The 27,358-nt window shown below is 40.1% G+C and overlaps 1 protein-coding gene across 2 annotated transcripts in view; it reads right to left on the bottom strand.

The window, feature by feature from the left end:
- The window catches only part of POLR3B (RNA polymerase III subunit B), a 146,946-nt gene that overhangs the window by 101,528 nt on the left and 18,060 nt on the right, over positions 1-27,358 (bottom strand). For both annotated transcript variants that reach the window (XM_001161567.8, XM_063787089.1), the window contains exons 7-10: positions 26,684-26,775; positions 24,737-24,854; positions 22,981-23,089; positions 9,969-10,091 (exon numbers count right to left, since the gene is read on the bottom strand). In XM_001161567.8, coding sequence (XP_001161567.1) covers positions 9,969-10,091; positions 22,981-23,089; positions 24,737-24,854; positions 26,684-26,775 — 442 coding nt within the window. The remainder of the gene's footprint in view (positions 1-9,968; positions 10,092-22,980; positions 23,090-24,736; positions 24,855-26,683; positions 26,776-27,358) is intronic.

Genomic DNA, 27,358 nt, shown 5'->3' with positions numbered 1-27,358 from the left:
GAGTTCATTGTAGATTCTGGATATTAGCCCTTTGTCAGATGAGTAGGTTGCAAAAATTTTCTCCCATTCTGTAGGTTGCCTGTTCACTCTGATGGTAGTTTCTTTTGCTGTGCAGAAGCTCTTTAGTTTAATTAGATCCCATTTATCAATTTTGGCTGTTGTTGCCGTTGCTTTTGGTGTTTTAGACATGAAGTCCTTGCCCATGCCTATGTCCTGAATGGTATTGCCTAGGTTTTCTTCTAGGGTTTTTATTGTTTTAGGTCTAACATGTAAGTCTTTAATCCACCTGGAATTAATTTTTGTATAAGGTGTAAGGAAGGGATCCAGTTTTAGCTTTCTACATATGGCTAGCCAGTTTTCCCAGCACCATTTATTAAATAGGGAATCCTTTCCCCATTTCTTGTTTTTGTCAGGTTTGTCAAAGATCAGATAGTTGTAGATATGTGGCATTATTTCTGAGGGCTCTGTTCTGTTCCATTGGTCGATATGTCTGTTTTGGTACCAGTACCATGCTGTTTTGGTTACTGTAGACTTGTGGTATAGTTTGAAGTCAGGTAGTGTGATGCCTCCAGCTTTGTTCTTTGGGCTTAGAATTGACTTGGCGATGCGGGCTCTTTTTTCATTCCATATGAACTTTAAAGTAGTTTTTTCCAATTCTGTGAAGAAAGTCACTGGTAGCTTGATGGGGATGGCATTGAATCTATAAATTACCTTGGGCAGTATGGCCATTTTAGCGATATTGATTCTTCCTACCCATGAGCATGGAATGTTCTTCCATTTGTTTGTATCCTCTTTTATTTCCTTGAGCAGTGGTTTGTAGTTCTCCTTGAAGAGGTCCTTCACATCCCTTGTAAGCTGGATTCCTAGGTATTTTATTCTCTTTGAAGCAATTGTGAATGGGAGTTCACTCACGATTTGGCTCTGTTTGTCTGTCATTGGTGTATAAGAATGCTTGTGATTTTTGCACATTGATTTTGTATCCTGAGACTTTGCTGAAGTTGCGTATCAGCTTAAGGAGATTTTGGGCTGAGATGATGGGGTTTTCTAGATATACAATCATGTCATCTGCAAACAGGGACAATTTGACTTCCTCTTTTCCTAATTGAATACTCTTTATTTCCTTCAACTGCCTGATTGCCCTGGCCAGAACTTCCAACACTATGTTGAATAGGAGTGGTGAGAGAGGGCATCCCTGTCTTGTGCCAGTTTTCAAAGGGAATGCTTCCAGTTTTTGCCCATTCAGTACGATATTGGCTGTGGGTTTGTCATAGATAGCTCTTATTATTTTGAGATATGTCCCATCAATACTTCATTTATTGAGAGTTTTTAGCATGAAGGTTGTTGAATTTTGTCAAAGGCCTTTTCTGCATCTATTGAGATAATCATGTGGTTTTTGTCGTTGGTTCTGTTTATATGCTGGATTACATTTATTGATTTGCATATGTTGAACCAGCCTTGCATCCCACGGATGAAGCCCACTTGATCATGGTGGATAAGCTTTTTGATGTGCTGCTGGATTCAGTTTGCCAGTATTTTGTTGAGGATTTTTGCATCAATGTTCATCAAGGATATTGGTCTAAAATTCTCTTTTTTTGTTTTGCCTCTGCCAGGCTTTGGTATCAGGATGATGCTGGCCTCATAAAATGAGTTAGGGAGGATTCCCTCTTTTTCTATTGATTGGAATAGTTTCAGAAGGAATGGTACCAGCTCCTCCTTGTACCTCTGGTAGAATTTGGCTGTGAATCCATCTGGTCCTGGACTTTTTTTAGTTGGTAAGCTATTGATTATTGCCTCAATTTCAGAGCCTGTTATTGGTCTATTCAGAGATTCAACTTCTTCCTGGTTTAGTCTTGGGAGGGTGTATGTATCGAGGAGTTTATCCATTTCTTCTAGATTTTCTAGTTTATTTGCGTAGAGGTGTTTATAGTATTCTCTGATGGTAGTTTGTATTTCTGTGGGATTGCTGGTGATATCCCCTTTATCACTTTTTATTGAGTCTATTTGATTCTTCTCTCTTTTATTCTTTATTAGTCTTGCTAGCACTCTATCAATTTTGTTAATCTTTTCAAAAAACCAGCTGCTGGATTCATTGAGTTTTTGAAGGGTTTTTTGTGCCTCTATTTCCTTCAGTTCTGCTCTGATCTTAGTTATTTCTTGCCTTCTGCTAGCTTTTGAATGTGTTTGCTCTTGCTTTTCTAGTTCTTTGAATTGTGATGTTAAGGTGTCAATTTTAGATCTTTCCTGCTTTCTCTTGCGGGCATTTAGTGCTATAAATTTCCCTCTACATAATGCTTTGAATGTGTCCCAGAGATTCTGGTATGTTGTGTCTTTGTTCTCGTTGGTTTCAAAGAATATCTTTATGTCTGCCTTCATTTCGTTATGTACCCAGTAGTCATTCAGGAGCAGGTTGTTCAGTTTCCATGTAGTTGAGCGGTTTTGAGTGAGTTTCTTAATCATGAGTTCTAGTTTGATTCCACTGTGGTCTGAGAGACAGTTTCTTATAATTTCTGTTCTTTTACATTTGCTGAAGAGTGCTTTACTTCCAACTATGTGGTCAATTTTGGAATAGGTGTGGTGTGGTGCTGAAAAGAATGTATATTCTGTTGATTTGGGGTGGAGAGTTCTGTAGATGTCTATTAGGTCCACTTGGTGCAGAGTTGAGTTCAATTCCTGGGTATCCTTGTTAACTTTCAGTCTCGTTGATCTGTCTAATGTTGACAGTGGGGTGTTAAAGTCTCCCATTATTATTGTGTGGGAGTCTAAGTCTCTTTCTAGGTCACTAAGGACTTGCTTTATGAATCTGGGTGCTCCTGTATTGGGTGCATATATATTTAGGATAGTTAGCTCTTCTTGTTGAATTGATCCCTTTACCATTATGTAATGGCCTTCTTTGTCTCTTTTGATCTTTGTTGGTTTAAAGTCTGTTTTATCAGAGACTAGGATTGCAACCCCTGCCTTTTTCTGTTTTCCATTTGCTTGGTAGATCTTCCTCCATCCCTTTATTTTGAGCCTATGTGTGTCTCTGCACCTTAGATGGGTTTCCTGAATACAGCACACTGATGGGTCTTGACTCTTTATCCAATTTGCCAGTCTGTGTCTTTTAATTGGAGCATTTAGCCCATTTACATTCAAAGTTAATACCGTTATGTGTGAATTTGATCCTGTCATTATGATGTCAGCTGGCTATTTTGCTCGTTAGTTGATGCAGTTTCTTCCTAGCCTTGACAGTCTTTACAATTTGGCATGTTTTTGTAGTGGCTGGTACCGGTTACCGGTTATTCCTTTCCAAGTTTAGTGCTTCCTTCAGGAGTTCTTTTAGGGCAGGCCTGGTGGTGACAAAGTCTCTCAGCATTTGCTTGTCTGTAAAGTATTTTATTTCTCTTTCACTTATGAAGCTTAGTTTGGCTGGATATGAAATTCTGGGTTGAAAATTCTTTTCTTTAAGAATGTTGAATATTGGCCCCCACTCTCTTCTCGCTTGTAGAGTTTCTGCTGAGAGATCCGCTGTTAGTATGATGGGCTTCCCTTTGTGGGTAATCCGATCTTTCTCCCTGGCTGCCCTTAACATTTTTTCTTTCATTTCAACTTTGGTGAATCTGACAATTATGTGTCTTAGAGTTGCTCTTCTCAGGGAGTATCTTTGTGGCATTCTCTGTATTTCCTGAATTTGAATGTTGGCCTGCCTTGCTAGATTGGGGAAGTTCTCCTGGATAATATCCTGCAGAGTATTTTCCAACTTGGTTCCATTCTCCCCGTCACTTTTAGGTACACCAATCAGATGTAGATTTGGTCTTTTCACATAGTCCCATATTTCTTGGAGGCTTTGTTCGTTTCTTTTCATTCTTTTTTCTCTAAACTTCTCTTCTCGCTTTATTTCATTCATTTCATCTTCCATCACTGATACCCTTTCTTCCAGTTGCATCAGCTACTGAGGCTTCTGTATTCGTCACGTAGTTCTCGTGCCTTGGTTTTCAGGTCCATCAGGTCCTGAAATTAAGGACTTCTCTGCATTGGTTATTCTAGTTAGCCATTCGTCTAATTTTTTTTCAGTTTTTAACTTCTTTGCCATTGGTTCGAACTTCCTCCTGCAGCTTGGAGTAGTTTGATCATGTGAAGCCTTCTTTTCTCAACTCGTCAAAGTCATTCTCCATCCAGCTTTGTTCTGTTGCTGGTGAGGAGCTGCGTTCCTTTGGAGGAGGAGAGGCACTGTGATTTTTAGAGTTTCCAGTTTTTCTGCTCTGTTTTTTCCCCATCTTTGTGGTTTCATCTACCTTTGGTCTCCAATGATGGTGACGTGCAGATGGGTTTTTGATGTGGATGTCCTTCCTGTTTGTTAGTTTTCCTTCTAACAGACAGTACCCTCAGCTGCAGGTCTGTTGGAGTTTGCTAGAGGTCCACTCCAGACCCTGTTTGCCTGGGTGTCAGCAGCGGTGGCTGCAGAACAGCAGGTACTGGTGAACCGCAAATGCTGCTGCCTGACCGTTCCTCTGGAAGTTTTGTCTCAGAGGAGTACCTGGCCGTGTGAGGTGTCAGTCCGCCCCTACTGGGGGGTGCCTCCCAGTTAGGCTACTCGGGGGTCAGGGAACCACTTGAGGAGGCAGTCTGCCCATTCTCAGATCTCAAGCTACGTGCTGGGAGAACTACTACTCTCTTCAAAGCTGTCAGAGAGGGACATTTAAGTCTGCAGAGGTTACTGCTGTCTTTTTGTTTGTCTGTGCCCTGCCCCCAGAGGTGGAGCCTATAGAAGCAGACAGGCCTCCTTGAGCTGTGGTGGGCTCCACCCAGTTCGAGCTTCCCGGCTGCTTTGTTTACCTAATCAAGTCTCGGCAATGGTGGGCGCCCCTCCCCCAGCCTTGCTGCCACCTTGCAGTTTGATCTCAGACTGCTGTGCTAGCAATGAGCGAGACTCCGTGGGCATAGGACCCTCTGAGTCAGGTGTGGGATATAATCTCCTGGTGTGCCGTTTTTTAAGCCCGTTGGTAAAGCACAGTATTAGGGTGGGAGTGACCCGATTTTCCAGGTGCTGTCTGTCACCCCTTTCTTTGACTAGGAAAGGGAATTCCCTGACCCCTTGTGCTTCCTGGGTGAGGTGATGTGTCGCCCTGCTTCGGCTCGCGCACAGTGCGCTGCACCCACTGTCTGGCACACCCCAGTGAGATGAACCCGGTATCTCAGTTGGAAATGCAGAAATCACCCGTCTGAGTGCATCGTTCACGCTGGTAGCTGTAGACTGGAGCTGTTCCTATTTGGCCATCTTGGCTCCTTAACAACAATTCTATTCTTAGGTACGCATTCATAAGAAATGAAAATGTCCACACATCCACACAAAGATTTGTTTATACAGTCTTATTTATAATTACTAAAGACTGAAAAAAACACCAAGTGTCTATCAATAGGATAAACTGTGGTATATTCATATAACGAAATACTACTCAGCAATAAAAAGAAATGAACTACATGGATAACTGACATAAAAAGGAATGAAAAGAAATAACTTGGATGAATCTCAGACAATAAGCTCAGCAAAAGCTAGACACAAAAGAGTATATATGGCCTAATTCCATATACAATGCTGTAAAATAGGTAAAACTAATCTATGGTGCAAAAATCACTAAACTATGATGCCTAATTCCATATATAAAGCTCTGTAATTGGCAAAACTAATCTACAGTGCAAAATCAGAATAGTGGGGAAAAAAATCAGAGAGTAGAGGTAAAGATTGACTAGGAAGGGGCATGAGGGGGAACTCTGTGGGATAAGGAAATATTCTATATCTTGTAAAGTCATACAATTAAGATTTGTACATTTTAGTGTACATAAATTTACTTAAAACAACCAAGTAAGAGTGTCGACAACTTTTGAAGGTAGGCCTTGGATACATGAGCATTTATAACACTATTCTCTGTATTTTGTATATGTTGAAATTTTTCCTAATCAACAATGTTTAAAGAAGAGGCATATGTGGTTCTTATTATTTTGGAACAACAATGTACTTTTTTTTTTTTTTTTGAGACAGGGTCTCACTCTGTTGCCCAGGCTGGAGTGCAGTGGTGTGATGTCAGCTCACTGCAGCCTCAATCTCCTAGGCTCAGGCAATCCTCCCACCTCACTCAGCCTCCCAAGTAGCAGAACTACAGGCACACGCCACCATGCCCAGCTAATTAAAACAACGACAACAACAACAACAACAACAAAACCTTTGGTAGAAACAGGGTCTCACTATGTTGCCTAGGCTGGTCTCCAACTCTTGGCCTCAAATGATCTTCCTGCCTGGGCCTCCCAAAGTGGCAGTATAACAGGTGTGACCTACCGTGCCTGGCCAAGAATGAACTTAAAAAAAAAATGACTTTCAGTTTAACAGAAGAAAAGGCTGGGATCTTTGATTCTTTAACTTGGAATTCCTGTCCAATTACCTGCTTGGGGAATTCCTTTTTCATGCTTCAAAACCTAGATCAGGTATCACTTCCTCTCCGAAGGCTTTCCTAACCCCACTCCTCTTTCTCTGCAGTTTTAATTCTTTATGCATTCAGGATTGCATATTTTAATTCTTGTTCATATCACATTATGTTTTAATGATCTATTTACATGTATGTTTTTCCTAGTAGACTTGGTTGGTGGGAATTCCGTCATCTTTTTCTTTGACTCCCAGTGATTAGTACAGTGTTTGGAATTGAATGAAACTCTGTCCCCATGATAAGATTTGGACTTCAAATCTAAATCTTTCCCATTAAAAGGCCATTAGAGTATAAGATAAATTAAAACCCTGAAAACACTTGCTGCAGTGACCTAGTAGTAAGTAGTAACTAAGTAACTGAAGAAAGCAGGTCAGTTGGCAGGAACCATGAGTAGATAGGCAGTTCAGTTTTCCCCCAACTAAGCTGTCTTCAATAAATGTTGGCCTTCTAGTTTCCTTGTGAAAAAGTCTAAAATTTTTCAGTTGTTTGAGGGAGAAATAGAGGAACACAGGTGAGCAGGGTATCCCTTGTGATGCATAGGCCAAGATGACATGCCTAGTGCCTCCTATCCCCCGCTACAGCTAATACTTTCTTCTCTATATACTAGAGCCCAAGACAATGATGATGTAAAACATACATGACCAACACAGAAAGAAGGCTTCAGGGAACAGAAGAAATGTGAGAGAGACTACAAAGGGAGGCATAAAAAACGGAGTCTCACTCTGTCACCCAGGCTGGAGTGCAGTGGCGCGATCTTGGCTCACTGCAACCTCCGCCTCCTGGGTTCAAGCGATTCTCCTGATTCAGCCTCCCGAGTAGCTGGGATTACAGGCACCCACCACCACGCCCGGCTAATTTTTGTATTTCTAGTAGAGGCGGGGTTTCACCATGTTGGCCAGGCTGGGTCTTGAACTCCTGACCTCAAATGATCCACCCACCTCGGCCTCCCAAAGTGCTGGGATTACAGGCATAAGCCACCATGCCTGGCCAAAAAAACAAAACCCCACAGGTTTTAAGCAATCCATTAAAGTGCCACATCTTCCAAAGTTCTATTATATAAAATAAAGTGTGATATGGTTTGGATCTGTGTCCCTACCAAACCTCATGTCAAATTGTAGTGCCCATCGTTGGAGGTGGGGCCTGGTGGGTGGTGGCTGGATCATGGGGATGGATTTCTCATGTCTGATTTAGCACCATCACCTTGGTGCTGTCCTCCTGATAGTGAGTTTTCCCAATCTGGTTGTTTAAAAGTGTGTGGCACCCCCTCCTCCCTCACGCTCTCTTGCTCTCACTCCCACTATATGAGACACCTTGCCCCCTCCTTTGCCTTCTGCCATGATTGGAAGCTTCTTGAGGCCTCCCCAGAAGCAGGTTTTGGTTCCTGTACAGGCTGCAAAACCATGAGCCAATTAAACCTCTTTTCTTTATAAATTACCCAGTCTCAGGTATTTCTTTTTTTGAGGAAAGGTCTTACTCTGTCACACAGGCTGGGGTGGCACAATCATGGGTCACTGCAGCCTTGACCTCTCAGGCTCAAGTGATCCTCCTGCCTCAGCCTCCCAAGCAGCTGAGACCACTGGTGCCTGCCACCACGCCTGGCTAATTTATTTTTATTGTTTGTAGAGATGGGGTCTTATCATGTTGTCCAGGCTGATCAGGTGTTTCTTTATAGCAATGTGAGAACAGACTAATACAAAGTGTACTTACTACATCTTCATTTCGAATAGCATAGAATATTCATGTTTTCGTAACTGTTAATATATGTTCTACATACCAACTATTTTGGGTTACTTGCGTCTCTATATCCTTTTATTAGTTTCAATAGCTAATATGTGCCTTAATCCTGCATACAGAGTACAAGCACTTTCAAAGTTATACTTCCCTTTCGAGGAAAAGGAACATTTGTCTTTCTTATGTTAACTTCCCTCCATCTTTTCCTGCCATCTTTTCACTAATCTGATCTAATTTAGTTAGCTGACATTTTCTATCAGAACCTATTTAACAGAAATAAATGAATGATTTTCCAACCTACTGTTTGGGCTCTGCTCAAACAGCTTTACAATGCTAGGGTTATTTGACCCCAATGATGATATTTGAAATAAATTGCATACTGGATTTCACTGAAGCCACTGAGGAACCATTAAGGTAAACTTGTAGGGCACTATACAGCATTAAAGAATAGGGTATCTCCCAAAATGGAACCAAATATTCCTGTTTGCAGGGTAGATTCTACATTTTCTGCCTCCTGGATATTTCTTAATGTTTTCTCTTCATGTTCTTGGAACCCTTGGACAACGTAACTTTAGTGTACAACTAAGATTCATGCCTACCAAATATTTCATTTTTGATAAAGGCCAAAAATAGAATCTCCTAAATCCAAACCACCCTTCCTGGTGCTGCCTGCCCTGTAACTGCAGTCAACTATTAATTAACTGTAGAAAAAGAGGAAGGCGGTGATGAGAATAATCCTTACTGATTTGTGCTTTGGAATTATATATATATACTGACCTATTTCGATCTTCCTAAATATCTAGTGTAGTCTACAAAAATATCAATACTGACTTGATTTCAGAATACACACTAACAGACATAAGTGGGAAATGCTTTCTCTACAAGCATCCTGGGTGAAGAGAAAAAAGCAGCCCAGAGTTTACATATGTCATACATAACCCACAGAATAGACAATGTACACGTAGATAGGTAAGAACTGTCTGTTGTGATTCTATAGTAGGGAATTCCCACCTCCCAAGATGGCTATGAGGGATGTTAACTTTGATTTATACTTAGGAAAGCACTTGCAAATATGGGACTAAAATCCTAAGTATGGCTGCTGGGGCTCCCTCCATGTGGGAAGGGAAGTGCAATTATTTTTACTATGGGGTGGGTGTGTGTGTGTGTGTGGGTGTGTATTTATCAGTCTTCATCTTTGAGTCTTGCCCTAAAATTCCCAGGGTCCAACCAGGAGTGCCTGAGCAGGTCAATGAAGGCTCTGCAGCAGTAAAAGGGACTGATCCTGGGTTTTCCTTGCTGTCCGAAGCAGCACTGGGAATTCAGGAAAAGAAATAGGAACCACATACAACTGGATGCCTAAAGCAACTGAAGTAGGGAATAAAAAAAGATATTAAAGAGAAATGCATGCACACATACACACACACACACACACACACACACACAAAACCTGTACACGAGAGTTGCCATAGTTTAAAAAAATATATTATCACTCAGGCAAATAAGGAAAAAAAAATAGTACTTCCTATTATATCAAAACAAACACCTCTTCGCCATATATCACCTATTCTAAGTCGGGCACCATAGGCTCCTAATTTGTCTGGGCAAACTCCTTCCTCCAAACCCGACGAAAGTGAGTTAAAGAAACTTCACTCCTCCCATATCTCCCCAATACCTTTCCCAAATCTATGAGCCCAAAGCCATCACATCCGATGAGCTTTATCAATGAGCAGCATTAAGTCTCCAATTCCATTTCATAGCAAAGGACAACATGAAAAGACACACCTGCATCTGTGTGAAAATCTGAGCTTTCTGGCACTCTTCCAGACTGGGCCCAAATGCAGCCATCACGTGCTCCTCTGTTCCAATCATCTGCACAATTTCCTGGTCACTCTCAACACCCATGGCCTAGGAAGGAAAGAAAAGATAGAAAGAGTGTTGGCTTTGTGTTAACTCACTGACATTTGCTTATGCTAATTTGGCATTGTTTGTGGGTATTACTTCTAAGCAAAAGCTAGCTCTTCTCTCAGAAATGGTGCCATCTGGCATTGGCAGCCTTGCCCAAGCTGCAGAAAAACTTGAAACAGATATTTTGATTAGAAAGTGGAAAACAAACATTCTCAAACATTTTTTGCATGTGTACTATCTGCTAAAATTTTTAAATATTCTAAGAGTTTCATCACGAAAAAAGGAGGCTGGGAGGTACGGTAAAGACAACTGGTCATGACTACAAAGGCAAACTGTAAAGACAAACAGCCAAAAGGCAGTGAATCAGAAAAGATGCATTGCTGAAAATAAGCAGAATCCCAATCAGTCTTGTCACAAAATTAATTTTTCTGAGAACTGTCAAATCACTCATATTTTTCCTAAAAAGGAAAAGAATTTTTCCTAAAACACGTTTTACCTCACTATTCTAAAGATATCAAACCAAACTTCATGCAGGTTTCAAAGGAGACTTAAAAAGTAGGAATACATGGGCCAGGCATGGTGGCTCACACCTGTAATCCTAGCACTTTGGGAGGCCGAGGCAGGTGGATCACCTGAGGTTGGGAGTTCAAGACCAGCCGGGCCAACGTGGCGAAACCTCATCTCTACTAAAAATACAAAAATTAGCCAGATGTGTTGGCATGTGCCTGTAATCCCAGCTACTCGGGAGGCTGAGGCAGGAGATTCGCTTGAACCCGGGCGGTGGAGGTTGCAGTGAGCTGAAATTGTGCCATTGCACTCCAGCCTGGGCAACAAGAGCAAAACTCCGTCTCAGGGGGGAAAAAAAAAAAAAAAAAAAAAAGTAGGAACACACTTAAGAGGTTTCAGAAACCCACTTAAGTGTTTCAAGGTGGCAGCAGCAACGCAAGTCTTTGTAGATTCCATATGGTACTAGGGCTCACTCCTTCACACATTTGCCTGGAATTTTGCCATATCAAGGAACACAGCATAATCTCACTAAATCTCTCCTGGAAGAGTAATAGTCAGCTTCTTAGAAGTGAGGGGAAAAGTTATGTTTGCATTAAAATTCTTCCTTCAGCTGTAGAGAAGACAGAACCAGAGGATAATTGTCTAGTTAGTGTTGATGCCCTAGTTCCCAGTTCTCCACACAAAAAAGAAAGGAAGGGAAAATCAAATCCCAAGTTCCAATGCAGAAAATCAAGGACATTATCCTCAGTACAACAGGGGCATCTATCTAAAAGTCCACAGATCTGAGGTGTTTGTCCTAATATAATACCAACAACACACACAGACATTACAACTACTACTGTCATGCAACCTCTTCGCCTTTGTTTTCTCATTTGCATAAATGAAAAACCAGATCCCTTCCAGCTCAAAATTCTATGATTCTACATTTGACCTTCAGTGGTCTGCATTCTAAAAATTTGATTTGGATACTTTAGGATCCGATATAAACTTATAGAAAGTTTTGAAGATCTGGGGGAAATCTGAATAGATCCCATGTCCCTTTTAGGCCAACATTGGTGGTTTTAAAAACCTTCATAGATTCTTTGATACTCCCTTCAAAAGGTGGAGACTAATTCCCCACCCCAAGTGCAGGCTAAGCTCAATGCCTCACCTCTATAGAAAAAAATGTGAAGGTGGCACGTATGATGACTTTGAAGGATTGGTCATAAAAGGCACTATAGCTGCCTGCTTGCTCTGTCTAAAAGTGCTCTCTCTGGAGGAAGATAGCTACCATGTCATGGAAACACACAAGCAGTCTGTGGCAAGGTCCGGTGGTGAGAAACTATGTCCTCTTACCAACAGCCAATGAGCACCTGCAGTTTTCTGTCAACTGCCATGGGGGTGAGTTATCCTGGAAGTAGATTCTCCAGGCTGCTTCAGTTCAGCCTTCAGATAACTGCAGCCCTGGCTGATTATCTTTTCTTTTGTTCTCTTTGGTGAAGGGGTCTTGCTTATGTTGCCCTGGCTGAAGGCAGTGGGTATTCACAGGTGCAATCATAGTGCTCTACAGCCTCAGGCTCCTGGGCTTAAGTGAACCTCCCACCTCAGCCTCCTGAGTAACTGGGACTACAGGCACATGCCACTACGCTCGGCTTGTGGCTGACATCCTGGCACATGAAAGACTCTGAGCCAGAACCACCCAGCTAAGCAAGTCTTAAATTCCCAATGAATAGAAGCTATGCTATAATCTGTTACACAGCACAGATAACTAATATACCAACTTTTGGAATTAAATTCACTATCTGAATTTAAAACAATTTATTTTGTTCTTTTTTTTTTTTTTTTGCAAACAAGTTCTCAGGATGCAAGACCTTTTTCTATAGTTTTAGCAGTCTTTTTTTTAACCTCCAATTTGATATGGAAACATTTATCAAATGGATACTAGAAATAAGCTCCACTATTTAAAAATTACACGATTTCATTAAAATACTAAGCCTTTCATGGATTAAAAGATAGCAATCCTAAAAAAAATTACCAGTTCTAATTTTTAAACAAACAAACAAAACTAGATTATTCTTAGCTCAAGCACACTGAGTTGCATTTACTTTGATGGTGATGGCACATATGTAAAATCATCTACACTTTCTCTTTGGTCTGCAAGTAGCCAGTCACAAATATTAGAACAGAATTCCTTTCTTTGGTGTTTAAATAATACAGGTTAATTTTCCCTAATCTGAAAATCCAAAATGCTCCAAAATATGAAACTTAAAAAAAAAACTGGGGGGAGAGAGTTTTGCTTGTTTTTTTGTTTTGCTTTTTTTTTTTTTTTTTTTTTTTAGAGACAGAGTCTTACTCTGTCGCCCAGGCTGGAGTACAGTGGTGCAATCTCAACTCAGTGTAACCTCTTGCCTCCCGGATTCAAGTGATTCTCTTGCCTCGGCCTCCCAAGTAGCTGGGACTACAGGCATCTGCCACCATGCCCAGCTAATATTTTGTATTTAGTACAGATGGGGTTTCGCCATGTTGGCCAGGCTGGTCTCAAATTCCTGGCTGCAAGTGATCCACCCACCTCAGTCTCCCAAAGTGCTGGGATTACAGGTGTAAGTCACCACGCCTGGCCAAAGCCACCGCGCCCAGCCAACTTTTTTAAGAGACAGAGTCTCACTATGTTGCCCAGACCGGGGTGCAGAGGCCATTCACAGTCGCAACTGCAGTGTATACTATAGCCTCAAATTCTTGGGCTCAAGCAATCTTCCTACCTTACCCTCTAAAGTAGCCAGCACTATAGGCACAGGCAACCATGACCAGCTTTCAAAATCTGAAACTTTCTGAGTACAGACATGACACTCAGAGGAAATACTCATTAGAGCATTTCAGATTTTGGATTTCTGGATTTGAGATGCTCAACCATAAGGATAAGGATAATGCCAATATTCCAAAATTAAAAAAAAAACACCTGAAATCCTAAACACTGCTGGTCCCAAGCATTTCAGATAAGGGATGCTCAACCTGTAACGAAAAGGTCTTTCCTCATTTGACGTATGGATTGCCACTTCAAGTTGTCTTGATGCTGAATCTAAGTGGTGATTTCATAACTGCATAAAATTCTCAAATGTCCTAACAGGGATCTAAACAGACTGCTTAGGCCTTCCAAATATTTCTAAGCTATGAAGCAAAGATATGCCAAGCACATGGTAAATGACACCATATGTGCAAAAAGCATGATTACTGCCAAAGCTTTGCTCTAAAAGGACTAAACTCTTCCTATATCAAGTCACTAAATACAGGGGCAATAACTCAGTCAAGTTATCATCAAAGCACACCAGCTGCAAAGACCGAACTGACTTTATGACTATTTAGCCTTCAGTAGTCACAGCTACAAATAAATGACATATTGCTATGGAAACGACAGCAAAATGCTCAACTATTTTACTTTAAAGACATAATTTAGACATCTGAAAACTGGCTTTATATGGACCTCTTTGTACTCCAGATATCTGAAATCATTTTTTCTAATAAGTCAAAAGTAAATCCTACATAATAACCTTATGAAAAAATAGCAGAGATAATACATTTCGGCAGGTCCCCTACACTCTAGCAATCAGCAATACCACTGAACAAAAATAAGGGGAGATGCACTATAAAAAGTGGCATGAGGTCTTTTTAGATATCTACAAAGCGTGACTTTTAAAGACAAAAAGAATACTAATGAGCAGAAGAGACTGATACACACACTAATGGTGACAGGTTGAAATATATTGTGTGAAGGCGGGAAAGGAAATAACTTCTTAAAATATCTAATATTCAGAAATCTCTAATGTTTCTTTAAAGTAGACCAAAATCAATCTATTATTACTCACAGTAGTCCCAGCAGGTAATAAGAGAACGGTGATAGCCCTCTCTAACTTTGTAACTGTTTCTCTTTAAAGAAGATAAATTTCAGCCAGGCACAGTGGCTCACACCTGTAATCCCAGCACTTTGGGAGGCTAAGGTGGGCAGATCACCAGTTCAGGAGATCAAGACCATCCTGGCCAACATGGAGAAACCCCGTCTCTACTAAAAATAAAAAAATTAGCTGGGCGTGGTGGTGCATGCCTGTAATCCCAGCTACTTGGGAGGCTGAGGCAGGAGAATCGCTTGAACCAGGGAGTTGGAGGTTGCAGTGGGCTGAGATCACGCCACTGCACTCTAGCCTGGTGACAGAGCAAGACTCCATCTCAAAAAAAAAAAAAAAAGATAAATTTCCATATAAGTTAGTTTCCAGGAAACATTGCCCAGCACCCTTGAAATTTGATCCTCTTTTCCACAAAAACTTTCAAACTACAGATGCCATCATAAGTGCAGGCTGCATACTTGGGAATACAAAATGTAAAGTGGGGAAGATTCATGGGCAGGAGAACCTTTGTAGTGATCCAAGTCCATAAATAAGGCTGATCTATGTCTTAAAAGCTTTCTCCGTCATATTCAGACTCAGCATGGAATCTGGAAACCCTGCTGTTCCTGTCACTTTCAGCCAATTGTTGGTTATAATCAACAACCATCAAGTCCTAATGACTGTCAAGGTCTGTGTTAGGGCCACACAACACTCAAAGAGAAATGATGTGTCTTTTCTGGTATCCCCATTTGTTTTCCCGGGTTTCTGACCATAAAGACAACTAAGGAAAGAAAAAGGGCACTCCCCTTCCAGGACTTTTCAAAAAATACATGATCCTGTTTGCTCTTCACAGCAACTCTCTTAAAATTCTCACCTTAATAGATGAGTTATCCAAGACTTAAAGAGACTGGAAAATATGCCCAAGGTCACATAACTAATAAGTGCAGATGCTGGGATTCTACCTAAATCTGTCTGATTCTAAGATATCCAATCTCTATGCTGCCTCCCAGATGGAAAAGTCTAAATAGTGGTTATCAAACAAATTCCCATCAATTTATTAAAACATACCTATTGTGGGAGACCAATAAAAGTGACCATTTATGACCAAAATATTTAGCTCATTTATCCAAACTAAAAATTTTAAAATATTTACTGATTAGAATGTAGTGGATACGTTTCAGGAAAATAATCGGCAACATGCACGAAGTTTAAAAAAAAAAAAAATTCCACTCTCAGGAATAAAGTCTTACAAAACAATCAGCAATGTGCACAAACAGGTATGTATAACAGTCATCCTAGGGTTGTGTTTAAGAGTAAAGCCTTGGGGAAAAAAATGGTGCCTAAATGCCCCACTAGAGGAAAGTGGTTAAGTAAATTCCACCACAAGTATGCAACTTCTACACAACAGTCACTAAAAATAATGATGCAGATTCATAACAGGGAAAGCTATTCATAATGCACTGTTAAGTGAAAAAAATAAAAATGTATGTGTATATCACAAAAGCACAGGAAAATTGTCTGGAAAAATATATCCAAAAATGTAGATATACTTTTAAGTGGCTTTCTAAATTTAAATAATGCAAGGAATGTTTTTATAATCAGAAAGGGAGAAGTCTGAAACCACAACTACTGGTTACATAAATATGCATATTGTTAATTTACAGCCCTATTCTAAAAAGGATTTAAGTCAGCTGTGTGTATGTAAGCATATGCGTGTATATATGTACAATATAAACATTAAACAAACTTGACAGAAGAAACTGTCTTTTTTTTTTTTTTTTTTTTTGAGACAGAGTCTTGCTCTGTTGCCCAGGCTGCAGTGCAGTGGCGTGATCTTGGCTCACTGCATGCTCCGGCTCCCAGGTTCACGCCATTCTCCTGCCTCAGCCTCCTGAGTAGCTGGGACTACAGGCACCTGCCACCATGCCCATCTAATTTTTTGTATTTTTAGTAGAGACGGGGTTTCACCGTGTTAGCCAGGGTGGTCTCCATCTCCTGACCTCGTGATCCACCCGCCTCGGCCTCCCAAAGTGCTGGGATTACAGGTGTGAGCCACCACGCCCAGCAAAACTGTCTTATTAAACTCATCACCGGGCCAAAAAACAGTACTTAATGTTTTCTGATTTTAATGTATGCATGAGTCTAGTCATGCATTTTCCATGAGTGATAGAAGATTATACGCATTATAATTAATTTATAATTTCTGGTAGAAAGAAAGAGTACTATGCATCTTCAAGTGTCTATAAAACTTTCTAAAAAAAAAAGTCCTTTGGATGCATGGGAACATACTGCCCTCTGCTGGAGATGTAATTCTACACCATTAGATAAAGTTCTCTTTTTTTTTTTTTTTTTTGAGATGGAGTCTCCCTCTGTTGCCTAGGCTGGAGTGCAGTGGTGCGATTTCGCCTCACTGCAACCTCTGCCTCCTGGGTTCAAGCAATTCTCCTGCCTGAGCCTCCCAAGTAGCTGGGGCAGGCGTGAGCCACCATGCCCGGCTAGTTTTTGTATTTTGAGCAGAGATGGCTTCTCACCATGTTAGCCAGGCTGGTCTCAAACTCCTGACCTCAAGTGATCCACCCACCTTGGCCTCCCAAAGTGATGGGATTATAGGCATGAGCCACCGCGCCCAGCCCTGTTAGATAAAATTTTCTTTATTCATCAGTATGTACATAAAACACTGCATTGGGCACTGTGGGATCCCTACAAGAAAAGCCAAAATTACTTTTGTGCTTAAAAAATGCAAACCGTGAAGAAAGAAAAGAAAAAGTATATTTAAGAATTCTTCCTGGGCCCTCTGATATCATGGTACTGCTACTAAGACTATCATCATCATCCTGAAAAGAAAATGGCTCCATCTCAATTTATAGAACTCAAAAGCACATTAGGCTACAATAAACAGTTTAAAATTTCCTAAAACTTTCTTCACACAATTGCATTTAGAACATGGATGCTTCCTGAGTTAAAGAACCTGACTTGTCAATGTCCATTCAATACTTATGAATACTCTTACCAATACTCTCTCCCTAAACCCCAATCACCAGACTGATTTGAGGGCTACTTTCCTCCCTGACTCCTACACTCTGTCACCTGATTACAACTTTAACAGTAAAGACTCATTCCCTTCTTTCTTACTCCTCTGAGGCTTATACCCAAAATGCTTTTCCGTTTCAACCAACTTAGTTCAACCTCAGAGGATCTCTTCCTTTGTTTTTTTCTAATTTTGACTCAAAAATTATTTCCACTATCACAACTATTGAAACTGAATAAATACTATAAATTTCTAAAATTATCTGAAGCATCCAGCATCTCCTCAAATAATCTGAGCTCTTCATTTCAACTAAACTGGTTATCAAGATTCATTTTATACCTATATACAATCGGTTATCATTATCCAAGGTAGTTATGTTCTATAAAGTTGCTGAATTATACCAAATACTGAATAGTGAATACTAAACCATTGCTCCAGGAAAAATATAGGGCTAGGTTCCTGTGAGCCTATGGTCACAACATTTTCCTCAACTAATCAGTACAGAACCTTATTTTCTGTGTGTTTCTTTTAAAAGATATTTAAGGCCAGGCGCTGTGGCTTACGCCTAATCCCAGCACTTTGGGAGGCCAAGGTGGGAGGATCACAGGGTCAAGAGTTCGAGACCAGCCTAGCCAACATGGTGAAACCCCATCTCTACCAAAAATACAAAAATTAGCCAGGCGTGGTGGAGGGCGCCTGAAATCGCAGCTACTTGGGAGGCTGAGGCAGGAGAATAGCTTGAAACTGGAAGGGAAGTTGCATTAAGCCGAGATCGCGCCATTCCACTCTAGCCTGGGTGAAAGAGCAAAACGCCATCTCAAAAAAAAAAAAAAAAAAGACATTTAATATATATCGATTAGTTAACTTTGAAGTTAGCCAACAGCACTATAACTCATGCCTGAACAAAGCTTATCAAGCTTATCTAACACATATTTTCTCCAGAAGGCACATCACAGCCTGTTTGCCCTTTGGAACACCTCGACAGCACTTTAGCGTTATACTAGGGGGCCATCTTATACTGCAAATCAACAAAGCACAAAAATACAAAAAATACGGCACTAAATAGACTGCAAAATGGACACTCGATTACAGCATGAAGGCTGAAACAAGAAGGCAGAGTGTTGCCTTGTTCAATCTCAGCTGGGAATATGTGTGCTGGGTGACTCTAAGTTTTTACCACTCTGTGTCAGTGCATATCTGTGAATAACCACAAAAGCACCACAAGTATTGATTTTGGGGTTATGTATAAATTTTAGCAAGTAAGTGAATTCACAAATAGGGAATTTGCAAATACTGAGGATCAACTAACTGTATCACATAATGCCAACTTTTTTTTATTTTGCTTGATAACTAATACGACAATTTAACTGTTCACTGAATGTGTATAGTATTTACATCTTAGAACAGGTTAAATGGGCTGCTATGTAACTACAGGTACATATCATTTTTATCATGCTTTGCTTTATTGGGCTTTGTAGATATTGTGTTTTTTCCAAATTTAAGGTTTGTCCCTGCTTCCAGATTGACCCTGCTTCAGGCAAGTCTATTGGTGTCATTTTTCCAAGAGCATGTGCTTACTTCATATCTCTGTGTCACATTTTGGTAATTCTTGCAATATTTCAAACTTTTCCACTGTTATGGGGACCTGTGATCAATGATCTTTTTTTTTTTTTTTTTTGAGATGGAGTCTCACTCTGTTGCCTAGGCTGGAGTGCAGTGGCGCAATCTCGGCTCACCGCAACCTCCACCTCCCAGGTTCAAGCGATTCTTCTGCCTCAGCCTCCCAAGTAGCTGAGATTACAGATGTGCGCCACCACACCCTGCTAATTTTTGTATTTTTAGTACAGATGGGATTTCACCATGTTGGTCAGGCTGGTCTCGAACTCCTGACCTCAAATGATCCCTGCCTCAGCCTCCCAAAGTGCTGGGATTATAGGCGTGAGCTATTGCGCCCGGCCAATCAGTGTTCTTTGACGTTACTATTTTAACTGTTTTGGGGTGCCACAAACTGTGCTCGTAAGAGATGAAAAATTTAATCTATAAATGTGTATGTTGTGACAGCTCCACCAACTAGCTATTCCCCCATCTGTCTCCCTTCTCCTTGAGCCTCCTTATTCCTTGAGACACAACAATAGTGAAATTAGGTCAATTAATAACCCAAGAATGGCTTCTTAAGTATGCAAGTAAAAAAAAAGGGTTGCATGTCTGTCACCGTAAATCAAAAGCTAGAAATGATTAAGCTTAGAAAGGAAGGCGTGTCAAAAGCTGAGACAGGCCAAAAGCTAGGCCTCCTGCACCAAGTTGTGCACACAAAGGAAAAGTTCTTGAAGGAAATCAAAAGTGCTATTCCAGTGAACATATACATGATAAGAAAGTGAAACAGGCTTATTGCTGATATGGAGATAGTTTTAGTGGTCTGGATAGAAGAGCAAACCAGCCACAACAACATTCCCTTAAGTCAAAGCATAATCCAGAGTAAGGGCCTAACTCTCTTCAATTCTATGAAGGCTGAGAGAGGTGAGGAAGGGGCAGAAGAAAAGTTGGAAACTAGCAGAGGTTGGTTCATGAGATTTATGGAAAGAAGCCATCTCCATAACATAAAAGTGCAAGGTGAAGCAACAAGTGCTGATGGAGAAGCTGCAGCAAGTTATTCAGAAGATCTGGCTACGATCACTGATGAAGGTGTCTATACTAAACAACCGATTTTCAATGTAGATGAAACAGCCTTCTATTGAAAGAACATGCCATCTAGGACTTTGACAGCTGGAGAAGTCAATGCCTGGCTTCAAAGCTTCAAAGGACAGGCTGATTTTCTTGTGAGGGTCTAGAAAAAGTTCAAGTCAGTGCTCATTTACCATTCCGAAAATCGTAAGGCCCTTAAGAATTATGCTATATCTACTCTGCATGTGCCCTACCAATGAAACAACAAAGTCTGGATGACAGCACATCAGTTGACAGTATAGTTTACTGAATATTTTATGTCTACTGTTGAGAACTACTGCTAAGAAAAAAGATCCTTTAAAAACATTACTACTCATTGATAATGAACTGAGTCACCAAGAGTTCTGATAGAGATGTACGAGGAGATTAATGTTTTTGTGCTTGCTAATGCAACATCCATTCTGCAGCCCATGAATAAAGAAGTAATTTCAACTTTCAAGTCTTATGGCTATAGCTGCCATGATAGTGATTCCTTTGATGGATCTGGACAAAATAAACTGGAAACCTTCTACAAAGGATTCACTCTTTTCTAGATGCCAATAAGAATATCTATGATTCCCTTGAATACAAGAGACTCTAATAGTTAGGCAGGAATATCATCATTCCTATTCAGCCTGAAGAAGTTATGGAAGATGGAGCTTCATCCTTCTATAAACCTTAGGACTAGGGTTGTCTTATAAAAGGGAAGGGGGAAAATATGTCAGAAGTGTTCGACCCACAGTGACTCCCTCTTGACGAGGGGCTGGGTAAAATAAGGCTGAGACCTACTGGGCTGCATTCCAAGGAGGTTAAGGCATTCTTAGTCACAGGACGAGATAGGAGGTTGGCACAAGATACAGGTCATAAAGACCTTGCTGATAAAACAGACTGCAGTAAGGAAGCCAGCCAAAACCCACCAAAACCAAGATAGCGATGAGAGTGACCTCTGGTCATCCTCACACTCCTACCAGCACAGTGACAGTTTACAAATGCCATGGCAACGTCAGGAAGTTACCCTATATGGTCTAAAAGGAGGAGGGAACTCCCCACCCCTTTCCCAGAAAACTCATGAATAATCCACCCCTTCTTTAGCATATAATCAATAAATAACCATTAAAATGGGCAACCACCAGCCCTTGGGGCTGCTGTGCCTATGGAGTAGCCATTCTTTTGTTTCTTTACTTTCTTATAAACTTGCTTTCACTTAAAAAAAAAGAGAATGTTTGTATATCTGTGATTCATGAGAAGAGGTCAAAATACCAACATCAACAAGAGTTTGCAAGAAGCTGATTTCCATCCTCAAGGATGATTTTGAGGGGTTTAAGACTTTAGTGAAGAAAGTAGCTGCAGATGTGGTGGGATAGCAAGAGAACTAGAAGTAGAAGTAGATGTGACTGAATTGGTGTAATCTCATGATATAACTTGAATGGGTGAGGGGTTGCTTCTTAAGGATGAGCAGAAAAAGTGATTTCTTGAAATGGAATCTAATCCTGGTGAAGAGGCTGTATACATTGTTGAAATAACAAAAAAGGATGTAGAATATTATGTAAACTTCATTGATAAAGCAGCAACTGGGTTTAAGACAACTGACTCCAATTTTTGAAAGAAGTTCTACTGTGGGTAAAATGCTATCACTGACTCCAATTTTTGAAAGAAGTTCTACTGTGGGTAAAATGCTATCAACATTGTGTGCTACAGAGAAATCTTTCATGAAGGAAGAGTCAATAGCTGTGGTAAACTTCACTGATGTCTTATTTTAAGAAAATGCCACAGCCACCTTGCAACCACCACTCTGATTAGTCAGTAGCCACCAACGCTGAGGTAAGACCCTCTACCAGTAAAAAGACTATAACTCACTGAAAGATTATGACTCAGATAATTGTTAGAATTTTTTAGCAATAAAGTACATTTTAATTGAGGCATATATTTTTTATACATAACGCTATTGCACACTTAACAGACTACAGTATAGTACACATATAACTTTTGTATGCACTGGGAAACTTATATATTTGTGTGACTTACTTTACTGTGATATTAGCTTTATTGTGGTGGTCTGGAACAAAACCAGCAATATCTCTGAAGTATGCCTGTATCTGAGAAGACTATACCATTTCAATATTGTTTCTATGGAAAATGTCTTTTGGGTTCTAGGCCAACAATTCACAAATAAGCTGATTTTTTGTTTGGTTTTGAGACTGGGTCTTGCTATGTTGCCCAGGCTGGAGTGCAGTGGCATGATCACGGCTCACTGCAGCCTTGACTTCCTGCGCTTGTGTGATCCTCCCATCTCAGCTACCCAAATAGCTGAAACTATAGGCACATGCCACCACGCTTGGCTAATGTTTTTATTATTTGTAGAGATGAGTTCTCACTATGTTGTCCAGGCTGGAGCAGAGTGGCACAATCTCAGCTCACTGCAACCTTTGCCTCCCAGGCTCAAGCCATCCTCCCACCTCAGCCTCCTGAGTGGCTGGAAGTAGAGATGTACACCACCACACTCAGCTATTTTTTTTTTTTTTTTTTTTGGTAGAGATGGGGTTTCACCATGTTGCCCAAGCTGGTCTCAAACTCCTGGGCTCAGGCGATCTGCCCATCTTGGCCTCCCAAAGTGTTGGGATTTCAGGCATGAGCCACCATGCCCAGCCAGCTTTCAATTTAAAATACATCATATGACTGACAACTTACATCACAAATCTTTCTATTCCAAGAATTCCTTACCCTCCAAATCTCTAATTACATATGTAAATAAACCAGAGAAAGAATTCTTACAATTTTCAGAAGAGAGCTGCAGCTTTACCTTAAATATGATGACAATGGGTATATCTTCTGACAAAGTATTATGCCTCAAATAAAATCGTCCTTGTTTCACAGCCATATTGGTTCTGCTTTTTTTCTCATGGGTAGAGCTATGAGTAAATACAAGTTGGTTAAACTGCATCCCCACTTAGTTTCAAGCTAGTAACATGCAATAATAGCAATGATCATTAATCAATAAGGGTCAACTGATCAACAACAATCACAAGGTCCTTTCTAATAAGTCCTTTAAAAAGACAATTCCTTTCCTGCCCTGCTGCCACTTCAGTGAACATTTAAAAACACTATAAATTTTTCTTTGACTTTGAGATTATGATGGAAGTTCTGTGTGTGAATGAGTGACAATTACTTTCTGACCAACTTCACTTTGACTCTACCTTGAATTACTTTGATCCAGTGTAGAGCATATATACAAGACCAATTTTATATATGGGCCTTAACCATAATGAGGAAATTAAAAAGAAATGAATTTATATACGAGTTTTTAAACTAGTAATTCAACAAAATATACCCACAGTCTTGGTATATAGTAAAGCCAAAAGAAAGGAATATCCTTCTGTTGGTATCTGTGTTAGTTATAAAATTCCTAATGGATTTCAAAGCATTTTAAAAGCTCTAATCACCCACATTAGTAACACACACAGATTACCTGCTACTACGCATTATTACCCATGTTACTTATATTAGCTCTAATCTTCTACACAGTCAAACTGAAGTATTGTCTCAAAATCACTTATGAGGAAACCAAGGCTTAGAGAAGCTAAGTAACTGCACATTCCAGTGCCTCATAACTAGAAAACAAAGCTTTAGGATTCAAATTCAAATTGCCTTGGCTCCAAAGTTACAGATAGTGGGAAGACATGGATTGTAAAATTAACCGTGTCTGGGTTCAAAGGCTATCTACCTCTTACAGTCAAGGTACCCCTGAGCTTAAGGCCTGTTAGTTGTAAAATGGAGATGTTAATAGCCACTTATCTTGGAGGACTGAGGTGACAAATAATATACCTAGTATTTTGCCTGGCTCCTAGTAAGTACTCCATGAATGACCATTACTGTTAGCTGCCTCTCCATCAGAAAGAAAAGTACAGAAACTCTGAGTTAATCAGTTCGTTGTAGGTTATCAAACAGGAAACTACCGCACTCTCACATCTTATCTATGCCACAAATCTTTCTATTCCCAGAACTCATTAACCTCCATATTTCAAATTACACGTGAAAATAAAAAGAAGTTACAGAAGCCTTGAAAGGGAGACTGTAGTAAAAATGAGTACACTGTGAAAGAGGCTGGTCTAGAAAACTAACAATAGGGTGTTAAGTCCACGATACAGGTCATTCAATATTAAGTGTCAAATAGTCCCTGATCATACCGATGCAGGAATACACATGTAAATGGTAAAAGGCTGAAAAGGAGCATAAAAGGCTGAAAAGGAGCGTGAAAAACTGAAGAGTGGTTTTATATTTTTTCTTTTTAAAAATCTCCTTTCATGCTCTATAAGCTAACATAAAATTCAGCTTAAACAGTGACTTTTCAAACAATGTCTCAGACTCCCATCACTGAAATTTTAAAATCAGTACCCTATGCTTCCAGACTTTCAAAATAAATTGAATGCAGATAGCTTAAATATTACAATGCCTGCTTTTAGAGGGTAATAACTGGCTCCCTCTGTATTGAAACATAGCCATTTAGGACTAATGGAATGACCAATATTGCTTAAGGACACCATCTCTGCTTTCCATACCTGGTAACTGAAGCTCCAACAGCCCCTTTTCTATCAGCCTCCACGATGATCCTGTTCTTAGACAGCTGCTCTTGGATAAGAATAACTTTTTCTACTCCTTTAACAATGAAGTAGCCACCTACCCAAAGGAAACAAGAAAAACTTCATCATTTATTCCTCAACCAGTGTTGATTTAGTAATGGCAGGAATCTTGTGAATCAGAGATTACCTTTTCTACTGCTTCATGGCACTGGCTAACACTTGATTCAAAGGGGTTGCTGATTTTATTTTTTATTTTATTTTATTTTATTTTTTGAGAAAGGATCTCCCTTTGTCGCCGAGGCCGGAGTGCAGTGGAACAATCATAGCTCACTGCAACCTCGGACTGCTAACCTCAAGTGATTCGCCCGCCCCAGTCTCCCGAGTAGGTAGGACTAGAGGCATGTGCCACCACACGTAGCTAATTTTTAAATTTTTTGTAACAACAGGGTCTCACTATGCTTCTCAGGCTGACTCCCTGTCTTAAGCCATCCTCCAGCCTCAGCCTCTCAATGCGCTGGGATTACAGGCAAGAGCCATTGCGCCCATCTGATATTGTTTTATGGACTGAAGATCAGCACGTGATTTTATACAAATAAGCTACAAGATAAAAAATTTCTTGAGGACAGGAAATATATCTTATTGGTCTATGAATCACCAGCCCCTGACATATGTAAAAAGTGAATGAAAAAAATAGTTAAATAAATTAGCTGTCAGAGCTCTTAAGTATAAGTGTAACTGACAATTTTCAATATAAGCTCAAATTTACTCTAAGTTTTCTAACAAATCAGTGGTAATGGTAGATTAAGATTAGGTTTCCAAAATAATATTCCATATTCAAAAAAACTCAAGCATCATCATGTATTTTTTTTTGCACACAATTCAGAGTAGGATAAAGTAATACTTCATTTTATACCTGCAGAATATAAGCAAAAACAATACAACATATTTGACTTATGCAACATTCTGTTATAGTCTAGTAAAGTCACATTCTTCATTAACTTCTTTCCAAAACTTCTGGGATTCTAAAACAATGCAACTTTACAGGAATAAGATTAAGGCAACTATAAGTTCAAATAAATCAATGTGAAATACGAGTTAAAGAATTAAGAGAAACTTCTTGTTAAGTTCTAAGTTTGAAATTTTACAAAAGAAATTGTCTAGAAATAGGTACAAAAATAAAATTTTTTAAAAATGTAAACAAAAAAATACTTTCGTCTCCCCACTGCTTTACTGCATTTAAAACAGCCTGAAGTGTGATACTTGATTTTTTTCAACCAGGGAAGGCCAGTAACTCTGGAAGATTATTCTTGAATTTTTAGGCATACCAAAAGAAACCGGTGGGCAAAGATAGAAAGAAAAGACTGACAAATCATGGCAATAAACAAGAATGTGTCATATTAAAGTCTTAAGCCTGAAATAAAAGAGGAAACAGTATGTCTTTGAGAAATATAGACTAATAGGGCTAGGCGCACTGGTTCACACCTGTAATCCCAGCACTTTGGGAGGCCAAGGTGGATGAGTCCAGGAGATCAGCCAGGATGACATAGCAAAACACCATCTCTACTAAAAATACAGAAATGAGCTGGGTATGGTGGCACAAGCCTGTAGTCCCATCTATTTGGGAAGCTGAGGTGGGAGGATTGCTTGAGCCTGGGAGGCAGAGGTTGCAGTGAGCCGAGATCACACCACTGCACTCCAGCTTAGATGACAGAGTGAGACACTATCTCAAAAAAAAAAAAAAAAAAAAGAAAGAAAGAAATACAGACTAGTAGCATAAAGCTAGAGACAAATTTCTGGGTGTTTTGTGAACAAGTTCATTATAAAGTAGAAAAGCTGGTACTGTTTTTGAGACAAAATGTTAAAACAACAGCAGCAGCAGAATAAAAGAATAAGGAAAGTGGGACAAATCCAAGACTTCACACATACCTGGATCTAAGGGACATTCGTTCAGTTTGGCAAATTCTGCTGGCGTTTTTCCTGTAAGAACACAGTTTGAACTACGTAGCATTATGGGCATTCTGTATAAAATAAAACAAAAGAAAATATCACATGTAGGCTGTCAATGATAAAAGCTGCAAAAAATACAAAACATGCAGTGCACACCACCTCACTAAGGGTCTATCTATGCACCATGTTAGAAAAGGCAGAGAAATAGCAATTACATGGAAGCCAAGCAAAACGAAGTATTTTCTCAGGCACGCTGCTCGTCTAGTACAGATGATAAAAACTCAGGCTGGGTGCAGTGGCTCATGCCTGTAATCTCAGCACTTTGGGAGGCCAAGGTGGGTGGATCATATGAGGCCAGGAGTTTGAGAGCAGCCTGGCCAACATGGTGGAACTCCATCTCTACTAAAAATACAAAAAATTAACTGGGTGTGGTGGTGTGTGCCGGTAGTCCCAGCTACTCAAGAGGCTGAGACAAGAGAATCGCTTGAACTTGGAGGTGGAAGTTGCCGTGAGCCAGGATCACACCACTGCACTCCAGAGTGAGGCTCTGTCTCAAAAAACAAAACAAAAAAACAAAAAACTCAAATGTTTGGTTTAAACTTTGCATACAGGCTTTAGTGAGAGTCAGAAATGACAGCAACACTTCCTTCATGG

This window comes from Pan troglodytes, chromosome 10, assembly GCF_028858775.2.
Source record: "Pan troglodytes isolate AG18354 chromosome 10, NHGRI_mPanTro3-v2.0_pri, whole genome shotgun sequence".
Taxonomy (NCBI): domain Eukaryota; kingdom Metazoa; phylum Chordata; class Mammalia; order Primates; family Hominidae; genus Pan; species Pan troglodytes.
This window is presented reverse-complemented; position numbering and strand designations above follow the sequence as displayed.